Raw genomic sequence first — 13,502 nt, 5'->3', positions numbered from 1 at the left:
TCAAGACCCGAAATCAGCTGTTAAGGGAGCAATTTATCTACTTTCCCTATGATCAGGAAGGAATGAGTTCCTTTTGATGTAGGTGTGTTTCCAGCTCTCTACTCAGACAAATTCCCAAAATGGTAGGCTTATTGAGTCGGCTAACATGACCATTTTCACTCATACAGATCAAAGAATTGCTCTCATAAATAGAAGTTCACAACTCACTCAGTATTAAGGTCAAGTCACCAATGGCTATCCTAGTGAAATATTGGTTTCTTCAAGTAACAATTTATAAAAAGAAACCAATCATTTCATGGTCCGGTCTTGTATAAACTATTTATACAGGATACCCTTACTCACATGTCTCTACATTAACGATATGGCTCATTTTCTATAACACTTACAACTCATGTAACAATTACAAAGTGGGTGTGTCCACAATGTTATCAGGAAGAAGCACCCAACCTTATATCCTTGCTTAATGTTATGCCATTCTATAGCCCCTCCATTCAGAGTGAACACCGATCCTGAGTTGCATTTCCTATAACCCTTTTCAATCTAAAAATCAGAGTCAGTATATCCTGTAAGGTTCAAATCCTTAGTGTCATACACAAGCATATAGTTTCTCGTTCTCCTAAAATACTTGAGAATGGTTTTAACCGTTGTCCAATGATCAAATCTTGAATTGGATTGATATCTGCTAACCACTCCCACTGCATGGTAGAGGTCGAGCATAGTACACAGCATGGCATACAGAAGGCTGCCTACTACAGATGCATAGGGAATCCGTCTCATTTACTCAACTTCTTGAGGTATATTAGGACGTTGTTCCTTAGACAAAATAATTTCATGCCTAAAAGGTAACAAACCTTTCTTGGAATTCTACATCGAATATCTAACAAGCATTTTGTCAATATACGATGCTTAAGACAAGGCTAGTGACTTTTCTTACGATCCCTAATGATTTGGATCCTTAGAACAAGTTGTGCTTCACCCAAATCTTTCATTTGGAAGTAAGCAACTATCATTTCCTTAATTTTAGTTAGAAAACCTACATCATTCCCAATGAGTAGATATCATCCATATACATCACTAAGAAAGCTATTGAACTATTGATGATCTTATTGTAAACAAAAGGTTCATCAATATTTTGATCAAAGCTATAAGATTTGACCGCAACGTCAAACCTTATATTCCAACATTGAGATGCTTGTTTCAATCCTAGCTTGCAAATATTTTGCTCTTTTCTTGTTCAATGAATCCTTTTGGCTGAGACATGTAGATTATCTCATCAAGATTACCATTAAAAAAAAAAGCAATCTTAACATTCATTTGCCAAGTCATCATATGTGGCAATGGACAAGAGATTCTGGATGGATTTTAGCATAGCAACCAGCGAGAAAGTTTCCTCATAGTCCAGTCCCTCAACTTGGGTATAACATTTGCTACTAATCTCGCCTTACAGGTTTGCATCTTTCCATCTACACCTATTTTTCTCTTGTAGATTCACTTGCAACCTATAGGTTTAATGCTATTAAGATTATCTACAAGTTTTCAGACATAATTAAAGTACATAAACTTCATTTCTATATTCGTGACTTTAATCCACTCATCCTTGTCCACATCACCCATTGCTTGCTTGTAGGTCAATGGATCCTCAACATCATCAACCTTGTATGACATCTTGAGTTTCTGTTAAACCCAAGGTTAGGTTACAATCATGACACTACGTCGAGGCTCCCTCAACTCTTGAGTATGATGTACTTGACTGGATGAAGTAATATCAACAACTTTTGTTGAAGTGTTTCTTCTTCAATAACTCTTGTTGAAGTTTCAGTAGTTTCTTTGGTAAGTTCATTTAATATCATTTTACTTTTTGGTCTATATTCTCTAATTTGGTCTTCCTCTAAGAAAGTTGCATTTTTCGATACAAACACTTTATTCTCTTTTGGATCATAAAAGTGACCACCTCTCGTTTCTTTGGAGAAGTCTACAAAGAGGAATAATTTTGAATGTGATTCTAATTTCTTTGCGTTTGCCACAAGCACAAGTGCTGGACACCCCTAAATCCTGAGATTTCATAAACTACTTTTACGATCTCTCCATAATTCAGAAGACATTTCAGAAACACGCTTTAACGAAACTTAGTTTAAAATGTATGTTGTAGTCTCCATTGTATAACCCTAGAATGAGATAGTTAAATAAGCATAACTCATCATGGATCCAACCATGTGTACCAGGGTTCTGTTTTTCCTTTCTAATACTTCATTTTGTTGAGTTGTACCAGGTACTGAGAGTTGAGATGTGATTCCATATTCTATCATATAGTTCTGAAATCCTATATCCATGTACTCACCACCTCGATCTGATCGAAATGTTTTTTTTATCTTTTTACCCAATAAATTCTCAACTTCAGCCATATACTCCTTAAACTTTTCAAGGTATCGGATTTATGTTGCAACAGGTAAACATACCCATATATAGAATAATCGTCAGTAAAAGTGGTGAAGTATTCAAACCCTCATCTTGCTTTAACACTCATCAAGCCATAGACGTCTGAATATATAAGCTCTAAGAGCTCTTGGGCTCTATAACCTTTTCCAAAAAAAAAAAAAAAAAAGGTTGTTTTGTCATTTTTCCTTTTAGACAAGATTCACATACTAATAAAGAATTTTCTTCTAACTCGTTCAGCAGTCCATTCTTAACCAACCTCTCGATCCTATTAAGATTAATAACCTAGTCCTAGATGCCAAAGATGACCTCTTTTGGAAAAACGTTTCTTTTTTTTTTTTGTGTGTGGTTCTAATGTTGAAAATTTCAACATTATGGAGCATTTTAGATATTAACGACCTTAGTACATAAGTTACTTTCATTTATTGCAGAATATATATCAATAGCATTTTTCGAGACAACGTTTTATCATGAATATAAGATATCTTATAAGGGTGTTCTAATAAATATGAAATTTAAATCAAGTTCCTCTTATAATTAGGAACATAGTCAACGTTGTCTTCCAATATAAACTTTAAATTGAAAAATAACTTTAAGCTCCCAATTGCAATTGTCGAGATGACCTCCCTTGTTCCAACCCATAGAGTCATCTCTCTAGCCTCAAGCTATTTCTAGGAACTAGTCTCCTACAAAGAAATACAAACATGGTTACTGGCTCATAAATCAAGTATTCAGGTATTATTATCATTTTTCACTAAACACGTTTCTAGAACTAGTCAATCATATTTACCTTCTTTTGTCTTCTTCTTTTCGACCAAATACTTAGGGCAATTTCTCTTCTAGTGCCTATCTTGGTTGCAATGGAAGCAGGTTCCTTTTGCAACTTTGACCTCTTTGCCCTTCTAAACAGTAGTAACGGTAGTGGCTTTATTCTTCATTCCACCCTTTTTCTTCTTCCACTTCTTAACACCGGAAGAGAAAAGAGGTACAGGCTTAGTTCTAGAGGTCAAACCTTTGTGGAACTTCTTGTTGGTGAAGGCAACATTTGCCACCCCACTGGTCCTTTTGACTTTCATTAAAGACTCAAAAGTTTGCAACTCGTTTAGAAGAGTGGTAAGGTTATAATCAATTTTGTTCATAACACAATTGCTAGAGAATTGTAGGAAACTATTTGATAGAGATTCCAGAATAAAACTCACTTGACTGGGCACATTTATGAGACCTTCGTTCATCTCGACGACATTGAAATGATCCATCATGTTAAGGACATGTTCCCTAATAGATGATCCTTCCGCCATCCGTCCATTGAAGATGAACCTAAGAGCATCATGCATGGCTTGTGAGGCAGTTTCCCAAACATGTCACGCAGTGATTCCATGATCTTGCATGCAGTGATCATGGTCTCATGCTTTTTTATCAAGATTTCAGTTAAGCCTGCCAAAATGTAGACAGGCCTTATCATTGGCCTTGATCCACCTTTCATAAGAATTACAAACATTTCGTGAGACATGGGCCCAAGGACTGGAGGACATTCCTCGGTCAGAAAGACATGGCCAAGATGTACGCTCGGGCCTTCTCGTTCTATAATGTGTTGACCCACGTCCTTCTCTCACTTACTATAAACACTTTCTCCATCACCTTGATATCGACTCATACAGACATCTTCCTCAGGGAGGATGCGCCCAAGGCACCACGAGATCGAGCATGAATCTCACCTTGTGAACTTTTAAGGAGAACGTGAGTGGAAAAATAACATATCATATACATCTTTTTCCTCCCACTAAGTGTTTTAAAAAAAAGGTTTATTAACTTAGAAAAATTCAGCTAAATAATTTAATTAAGTCCTTGTTAATTTGCTCAATATAACGTTTGATATTGAATATTTTAACAATATGTGATTTTATTTATTAAACATTTTAATAAACAAAAATATTTATTGCATGCTTATAAAATATTTAACTTATTCACCTATCAGATCGATTCCCAGGTAAGGGTGTTCTGTTTTCGTCAACCTAAATATCCCAGCCTAAATAGAACATTCCTTGGACAAAGGTCCCTTACAGACAATTATTTTATAAACTTAGTCTTTTATATAATTCATTTTAACCATATTAAAACAAATTAAAAGATTAACATATTTCTAATCATATTAGAAATACCTTTAATATAAGTCTAGATGAATCTATTTTAAACCATTTAAAATTAGTTTGGACCAATGTTTGCATGCAACTTTTGATTATGGATTTTAATCTAGTTCATTAAACTTATAACCATTATAAAATAATGAAATTATTATAACCAAAAATTTGCATCTAATGACATTGATCAATTATAACAATTATATTTATCTAAGTAATATCAAGCTCAATGCAAAGTTTATTTTCATCTAATAATAATAACACCTATAATTATCATCCATGAAAATAAACATACATATTCATTTTCATTAAACTATATAAAAATTATAATATTACTAATGAAAATAATTCGCATGTTATTATACTATATAACAATTATATTCTAGTATGATGCATGGGCATGCTTATTAATCATGAACCATATAATATAACACTTATATTGAAAAAAATGCATGAAACATGTTTATCACCAGGTGAGACTTTAAATTATATGGTATACATTATACATATTACTAATTTAATCATACATCGAATTCAAAATTAAATTAAATAGAAAAATAAACTGAATTTGGCACCCCTAAAAACATATTAATTAAATTAATATAACTAATTTATATTAATCTAATTAATTAAAATAAACTAAAATACAAGAAAATTCACTGTCAAAACCCGGAGGAAGACTCGAACCCACAACCACTTGGATGGACTACAACGTGCGCATCTCGCACAGAGCGTCGTGACACTTTACCCTAGTGTCACGATGCTACGGAAAATCCTCGCGTTCCGCTTGTTAGAGCTATAAAAGTACTATTTTCCTAGGCTTAATTTAGGCTCGTTAATGGATTTTTAATGTTAATTATGTTATTTGTAGGTATTGAGCACCAAAGAGGTAGAATTGAGCTTAAGATGTCAAACGGGGTTAATTTGAAGCAATTTGGAGGTAATTTGAATATCCATGCTACAAAAGAGAAGAAATGACCAAAATACCTCTAACCGGAGCGTTGCAACCCTCACTCGATGCTATAACGCAACACTATAAGGTAGAGTGTATGGGTGCAAGTAGCATTGCAACACTATGAATTTTGACGAAAAAGTGTTGAAATCCACTCACGCCTCAAATTTGCACTAGAGTTGCAAAGTTGTCTCAATCCTACCCCAACGCTTGAGGTTTGCTATCGAAAACAGAGTTGCAATGCTTTCAAGAACGTTGCAACACTACACTCGATTCCTATAAATATTTCCCTACAATTTAGGTTATGGGGGATGCTGATTTTGATGGAGGTCGAGGAGTGGCTTTTAGTTCTTCCTTTTCCTTTATTTTTTCAACATCATTAGGTTAGATCTTATTTTATTTTGGGTTGTATACGATGGATTGGATTTTCTTCTTGAATTTATCTATGAATTTATGAGGTAATTATATCTAATTTCTTTAAATAAGAGGTTCCATGTTCATTGAGACTTTAATTGGATTTGATATTCTTAAATTCTATGATTTTTTTTTATCTTAATATATTTAGATTTGCTTTTATATATTGGATTGACGACCCTATCGTAATTGCACGTCTTTGTTATTTAATTCCGAGCTCGCGTGTTTCCTAGTGTTCGTCTATGCTTGAATTTACCCCGGTAGCATAGGATTGAATGTGAATGCTTAGATTTATAGGCTGGACTTGAATCTTAGTAATGCATGTTCAACCTAAGTTCAAAGAGCAATTTGGCTAATTGAATTAGGTTGTCCAATCAAATAGTCAACATAATTGAATCCTCAATCTTCATACATATGAATTTTATTTCTATATGGATATCATCGAACCCTATAGAATTAAGAGCATATAGTTTAATTAGGAAATAGTTTTTCAACCTTAATTAATGCTTAAGATGCTTGATTGATTTGATTTTAATTAGTTGTTGGCCTTTGTAGAGACTAGTTGAAATCGAATTTATTTAATAGTTGTGCATGCATAGAATGAAATGCTTATCTAATTAAAGAACTCCATGATAGAAATTGCATAGAATTCTCCCTCTTACTTGGGAAATTAGATAGACTCTTATCGTAGATTACATCTGTCCCTTGCAATTTAATTTCACGCATGTTTTTATTTTATCCAAAATCAAAACCCAGTTTTTACTACTTTCTACAGTCAAATTTAGTTTAGGAGAGATTTAATTCTTGACCTCTTTATGGTTCGAACCCATGTTTGCCTCTTGTACTACCTAGTAGTATTAGTAGTAGTTCGGTGGTTTTATAATATTATTTGTTTAGTTAGGGTTTGTAGGCGACGACAAATTCCTACCCAACAAAATGGTGTCGTTGTCGGATAGGCAAGCCTATTAATCTCTTTTAGTTGAATTTGACATGTAAACTTTAAAACCCCTTAAAAAAAATTTCTTCTTGTGTTTACTCGTTTTATCATGTCAGATGATTTGGACATCTATTATGCACTTCTTACAAGACAAGCGGCTCAGTGAAGAGAATAAGAGGTAAGAGAATTTAGTAAGCTTAGAAATCAGATATCTGAACCAACCTCTCTTGTTGAAGTTTTGACTACTAGGCTATTCTAGAAGCTTGAGGCATGTCGAGTCTGTTTACTTCAAGGTCATCCATCCGAAGCATGTCTTTATCTTTCGCGTGGTCCTTCTTGTGATTCCTATTTCCCTTGGAAGATGCCTAGCCCGAGCTTGACGTCGATGCATGCTTCTTCTGCCAGTTCAGGTTTCCTTGGAAGATTTTGTTAGGGAACTTTCTAACAACTCTTGTGAGTTTGTGCAGAAACCTCACTATAATCATAAAAATTTCTCAAGCTAGAACTTATTTTCAAAGTCTAAGTGACCTTGTTGCTCAGATCACTGAATTAGTTGGGAGACTTGATAAAACCTTGTTGCACCCATCTTCTGAGAGTACCGAGATGAACAGAGAGTTGACCGACATCGAACACCCCAATGAGCAGCTGATTCCTCAAATTCCTAGTCAAGTTATGTCATTGAGTCCTTTAATGTATGAATTTGTTGATAGTTTTTCTCAATGCGTGCATGAGTATATTAAGTTTCACTTGGTGACTCAAGTCTCCGTGCTAGTTGAGATGGATTCTATTTCTCAACTTGCAATTTCCATGCTGACAACAAGCTAAAATTGTATTTCTTCACAATGTTCCAGAGCTTTAAAACGCTCCATTTCTCTTATTTATTTACCGACACAAGCTAAAATTGTACTTCTTCTGGTTTATGTTGATAATGTTGTTGTCACAGGGAATTATTCTTTTTTAATATCTGCTATAATTTCTGATCTTGCCTAGCACTTTGATCTAAAGGATCTAGAAATCCTTGATTATTTCCTTGATATTCAAGTATCTCATCTACCAGATAGCCTTCACCTTAATCAATCTAAATATATTGATGATTTTCTCCAAAACTCAACCTCACATCTCTCAAACCAACCCCTACTCCGTCTTTTCTGGGCAAAAGCTTCTCTATCACTGGTGGTTCCCAATAGTTGATCCATTTATATATCAGAGTACTATTGGGGTTTTGCAATATTTAACGAACACTCGTCCGAACATTTCCCACCTTGTGAACCATCTCAGTCATTTCTTAAAAAAACCTTCTGATGTTCATTGACAAGGTGTTAAATAGGTTCTCCATTATCCTAGAGGTACCAAAGACTTGGGCTTGCTAATTCCTCCGTCCGACAATTTTCACATCAATGCATACTTGAATGCTGATTGGGCATCTAATCGCGATGATCTAAGATCAGTAGCTAGCTATTGTGTCTTTCTTGGGAATGCTCTTGTGTCTCGATCATCTAAGAAACAAATGGTTATTGCTCCATCAAGCACTGAGTCCGAATATCAAGCTCGAGCCCATGCTTCTGCTGAAATAAAATAGTTAACATAACTCTTGAATGAGATTGGTGTGTGTGCTTAATCGAAACCTGTGTTATGGTTTTATAACATAAGTGTTGGCTCCCTTGCAACGAACCATGTTTTTCACATTCTACCAAGCACGTAGAAATTGATGTCCACTTTGTTTGTGATCAAGTTCTTTATGGGACCCTTGAGGTTCGTTATATTCCCTCATTGAATCAAATTGCAGATTGCCTTACTAAGCCTCTCTCTCATACGTTATTTTCCTACATGCGATCAAAACTCATGCTTACCCTCTCATTTGAAGGGTGGATGCAAAGGAAACCAATGAAACACACCATTTGATAGCGAAGGACACGTCAACATAACTAAGATTTATTTCTTCTCTAATATTGTCAAATATTATTTGTGTTATTATTCTTTAGTGTTTAAGCCTTTTCCCAAAAGCCCATTGCCACTTCTCTCCCCTATACTCGTTTTTAGGGTTTTTTTTCAGCTCTTTGTATAAATCAGTCCTTTACTATAAATGAATATACATAGAAAATATACAACAGCTTGATTATCGGGAGCATTGATTATATATTGTCTGTTTCTTTTGCTTTGATATTTGGTTCTTGCACTACTACAAAAAAGACTTTTCTTGACGCTTGGAACTTTTGAGTGCTTGACGTTTTTATGAAAAAAATGTCAAGTAACATGTAATTTTGATGAAAAACTTCAAGAATAATGGAAAAAAGTTGAGGTTGGTGGAAATTTTAAGATTTTTTCACGTTGTCAAGTAACTTGACAATTTTAAAATGACAAGTAGTTTCCTAATGTACTTGACAGTTAATAAGTGTCAAGATAGTTGAGTTTTTTTTTAGAATTTTCATATATATAAGAAATAAAAAATTGGAAAAGCCAAGTGAACCCCCAAATTTCTCCTAATCACGATAGCTTAGGCTTCCTTTGACATTCTGAAGGAACCATTGAAGGTCCATGAGCGGAAATAGGATCGGACTAAAATCCCAAATTTTACAGAAACCATAATTTTACAGAAGAAACTGAAATTATGCACCTAAATTAAAAAAAAAAAATATATACAGCATAGTAAAGTAAAATAAAAGAGAATAGGGAGATGAGACTTACCCTTGAAGAACGATTTATTCACGTATCATCTTCTCCAAAATGTCACAAACATCAACCCGAAAATGGACACCACCACTTGAATTCCTCTATATTCTCTAGGATGAGAATCCAGAAGTGTGTGGGCTCTGGCTTTTTAGTGAGGGAAAGAATTAGGAGAGTATTTTTGAAAGATTGAGAAGGAGATTCAAAATCTTACAGAACTCTTCTGTAACCTCAAAAACTGAAGGTGGAAGAGGATGAAGAAGAAACTAATTCAACCCCTTTGTTCCCACTAACATAGTAGAGAGAAAAAGAGGGAGGGAGTTACAACTCCCTCCTTAAAATTATTTTTCAAAAAAATAAAAAAAAGTTTAATAAAAACTTTAATATATATTTATATGATAACCACTTTATCATATAATATATATTAAATTATACGTTATATCAAATATAACATATAACCTATAGTTTAATTCTCTCAACAACGATATTTAATATAAATCTCATTTATATTAAATTCACATAATTAACATTTGAATCATATTCAAATATTTATTTCCTCTCAAATAAATTTTATATTATAATGTATCAAATACATTATAGTAATTATATCATATATAACTAAATTAAATTAATTATATCACATATAATTAATTCCATTGATTAATTTGAACAATGAAAATTAATCCAAAATTGATTTCATAAATACCACGTTGAGCTACAAAGGGGATCTCATGGACCTGTAGCTTAAAGTTCCAACAGTACTTGAATAATTACTTAAATTCTTTAATTGATTTACTCAACATCCATTAATAGTCGAGCATTCCATTAAAGACCGACAGCTGCACTCTTCGCACTACAGATATATTTCTGTGTCCATTGCTTCATTATATCTGTAGTGCGAAGAGTGCAGTTGTCGGTCTTTAGTGAAGTGCTCGGCAGTTAACGGATGATGGATAATGTGATTAAAGAGTTTAGTCAGTTATTCACGTACCGTTGAAGTTTCAAGCTACAGGTCCATAAGAACCCCTTGGTAGCTCTATGGATTCATGTTGAGAATCAGTATTTGAGTTAGTTTGAAATGTTTAAAATAACAAGAGGGAATTTGATTATATATGATATAATTAAATGAATTCAATTATATATGATATAATTGATATAATGTATTTGATACTTTATTGTATGATTGGAGGAACTAATATTTGAATATGATTTATGTTAAATGTCATAAAATAGAAAAAGAACTATGGTTTATATGTTGTAAATGATGAAATATTAAAACTATAGGTTATTAATATAATATGATAAGTTAGTTATCATATTTATTTATATTTATTAATTATTTGATAATTAGAAATCTTTTTCTCAATAACTAACCTTTGTGGGTGGTTATATAGTTTTATGGAAAATAAGTGGAATAAAGATGAAAAATTGTTTTTTCTAATCATTCTACGAAACGGCTCACATAATTAACTATCGAGTGACTATACGATGGCATTGAGTGACTATACGATAGCATCAAGTTTACTATACAATATTGCTCTTAACTAAACGATCGAGCATCGAGTCTATACGATAGACTTTCATCTTCCACACGATAGTGCTGCCCTTTACTTGATCGTATACCTGCTTCCCTCTAACCATAATAAGCCAAAGCCCACCATTCCTAGATTCTCACACTGAGAATACCAAGATAATCTAGTGGTTGTGTTCGGATCTGTTCGAAGATCGAGTTGATAATCGTTGTTGTTTCAGGGAGTTCAAGTTACTCGTTGCGTTTGAGTTTGATCGAGGGATACACTTGAGAAAAGTTTCTTCAAAGGTATTGTCTCTCTAACCTTTGTATTTATTTCAAAAAGCATCTTGTAATTTATGATTTAATGCATGATCTGTTTAGTATGACTGTGAATGTATGTGTTCTTTCACAATGGAGTTTGGACAATCCACTTCCACTCATAGGTCCTCTATAATTAGAGTTCCTTCATCTTAGTGTTTCTTCAAACTACTGCCCCTTCATTAAGAGTGAACACTGATTCTGACGTGGATTTCTTAGAATACTTATCAGTCTGAAAATCAGAGTCTATGTATCTTATAAGGATCAAATCCTTAAAACCATACACGAGCATGTACTCCCTCGTTCTTCGTAGATACTTGAGGATGTTCTTAATGATGGTCCAATGATCAAATCTATCGAAGCCCAAGCCAGCCCCGTCCATGGCATCTACACTGTTCCTCGCCACGCTCGTGCCTACTTCCAGCTGTCGAGTTTCATGTTGCGTCATCGCTAAAGCTTTTCTCCCCAACCGTGACTCAATTGTCTGTCCAGCTACAAGACCCTCGCTATCAGATCCGTGGTGCCGCGTCGGATCCGCTGCCTAGCCACTCAGCCACGTGCCGCCTAGTCTCTCTCTCACCTGTCGTCGTCGGCTGCCGTGGATTGTTGTTTTACACCAGAACGTTGGAGTTAGGGGTAAATTCTTCGTTGATTTTGACGATGTGTTTTAGATATCTTGGATGCCATTAAGTTTTGTTATTGTTTGACGTTCAGTGTGATCTGATGGAGATTGGGCCATTTCTAATTGCTGTCAAGCGAGCATTATGAGCAATTGACTTCGGTTGAAACCCTTCGATTTGGCATGTATCCATAGTGAATTTCGTGTTTGAAGCTCGAGTGTAGTTCAACTTGAACAAACACTTTGGGTAAGTGTTTTTTATGTATTGGCGTGAATTTACGATTTCGGTCATCTTCTTTGGATTGGAGTTAATTTTGATCACTTTAGGGTTCGATTCAAGATTCGTTTCAGGCAAAGAAGAGGATAAATTTGTTTGGATTGAACCCAAACTCTGAGGTAAGTCATCTTACTACTGAAACTGCCTGTGTGCCAGGCGATGAAATTTCAGCTTTCGTTTGAGGATGTTGAGGTTGACTGTATTGAATTACATGAGGTTAAATGAGTGATCCTGATTATGTATGCAAAATGTTAAGAATTCTAGCATGGACCATGTTATAGTTATTTATATGATTGGTTGGATGAACTGTGAACATGATGATTGTATTTGCATGTTGTGGGACTATGTTTATGACGCATGTTATATGTATGTTAGTGATAGTTGCAGTTACCGCTAGTTAGTTACCCATTAGAGTTGGTGACCTCCTTCGAGGTTCATCAAAGGTTGTGTTTCCTTCGAGATTCACTAGAGGTTGTGTCTCCTTCGGGATTCACTAGAGGTGGTATTTCCTTCTAGATTCACTAGAGGTTGTGTTTCCTTCAGGATTCACTAAAGGTGGTGTTTCTTTCGAGATTCATTAGAGGTTGTGTTTCTTTCAGGATTCATCAGAGGTCGTGGGTACAATTAAGCTACAGTAGGGTAGATTCAACTATTCATTTATTTGTTGTTCTATGAAATCAGAGGATTATGTACGTCCCACTAGAGAAAGGCATCTAGAGGACATAGATGTTTGGCCTGACCCCAGTAGTGGGGTTATTTATTGAGTATTTTATGTTCATCCTTTCTCATGTTTATTTTTCAGGTAAGGGTAAGGACGCTTAAGCGAATGACAAACGAAATTCATGATCATCCTATTGGGACCAGCTATATGCTTTCACTCGTGTTTGCAAGATTTTATGTTTTAAATTCCTAGTTTTGACATTTATAACTCGCAATTTTGGTATTCGCATTTTAGATTTTAAGAAAATTTTCTAGATTTATTTTTATGATTTTATGTGTACTCTGCTACTTGAATTTTGGATATTTAATTTTAATGAGGTTATTTAATTTACATTATTTATTTGGTTTTTACTAAGTTATGAAAGAATGTTGTTTTGAATTTCATGCATGCATGTCTATAGTAATGGCCTAGCTTAAGTCTCAGGGAGTCGGGTCGTTACAACATGATTTACACACCCTTCTAACTCACTTAGAAGTCCATTCCTTACCAATCTCTCAATCCTACTGAGATTGA

The 13,502-nt window shown here is 34.4% G+C and overlaps 1 protein-coding gene across 1 annotated transcript; it reads right to left on the bottom strand.

Moving 5' to 3' along the window:
* Window positions 1-3,335: 3,335 nt before the first annotated feature.
* On the bottom strand, window positions 3,336-3,767 carry LOC150036435 (uncharacterized). The gene has a single exon (XM_090313125.1). It carries the CDS (start codon window positions 3,765-3,767, stop codon window positions 3,336-3,338), a length of 432 nt encoding a protein of 143 aa, XP_090169251.1.
* Between the last annotated feature and the right edge of the window lie 9,735 nt (window positions 3,768-13,502).

Source organism: Benincasa hispida, chromosome 4 (assembly GCF_027475165.1).
Source record: "Benincasa hispida cultivar pf3 chromosome 4, pf3_genome.v1.1, whole genome shotgun sequence".
Classification (NCBI taxonomy): domain Eukaryota; kingdom Viridiplantae; phylum Streptophyta; class Magnoliopsida; order Cucurbitales; family Cucurbitaceae; genus Benincasa; species Benincasa hispida.
The sequence above is the reverse complement of the archived record's forward strand: the minus strand, read 5'-3'. Positions and strand labels throughout refer to the sequence as shown.

Excerpts from the sequence above, each read along its gene's own strand:
- LOC150036435 (XM_090313125.1), bottom strand. The coding sequence starts at position 3,767 with ATGCATGATGCTCTTAGGTTCATCTTCAATGGACGGATGGCGGAAGGA.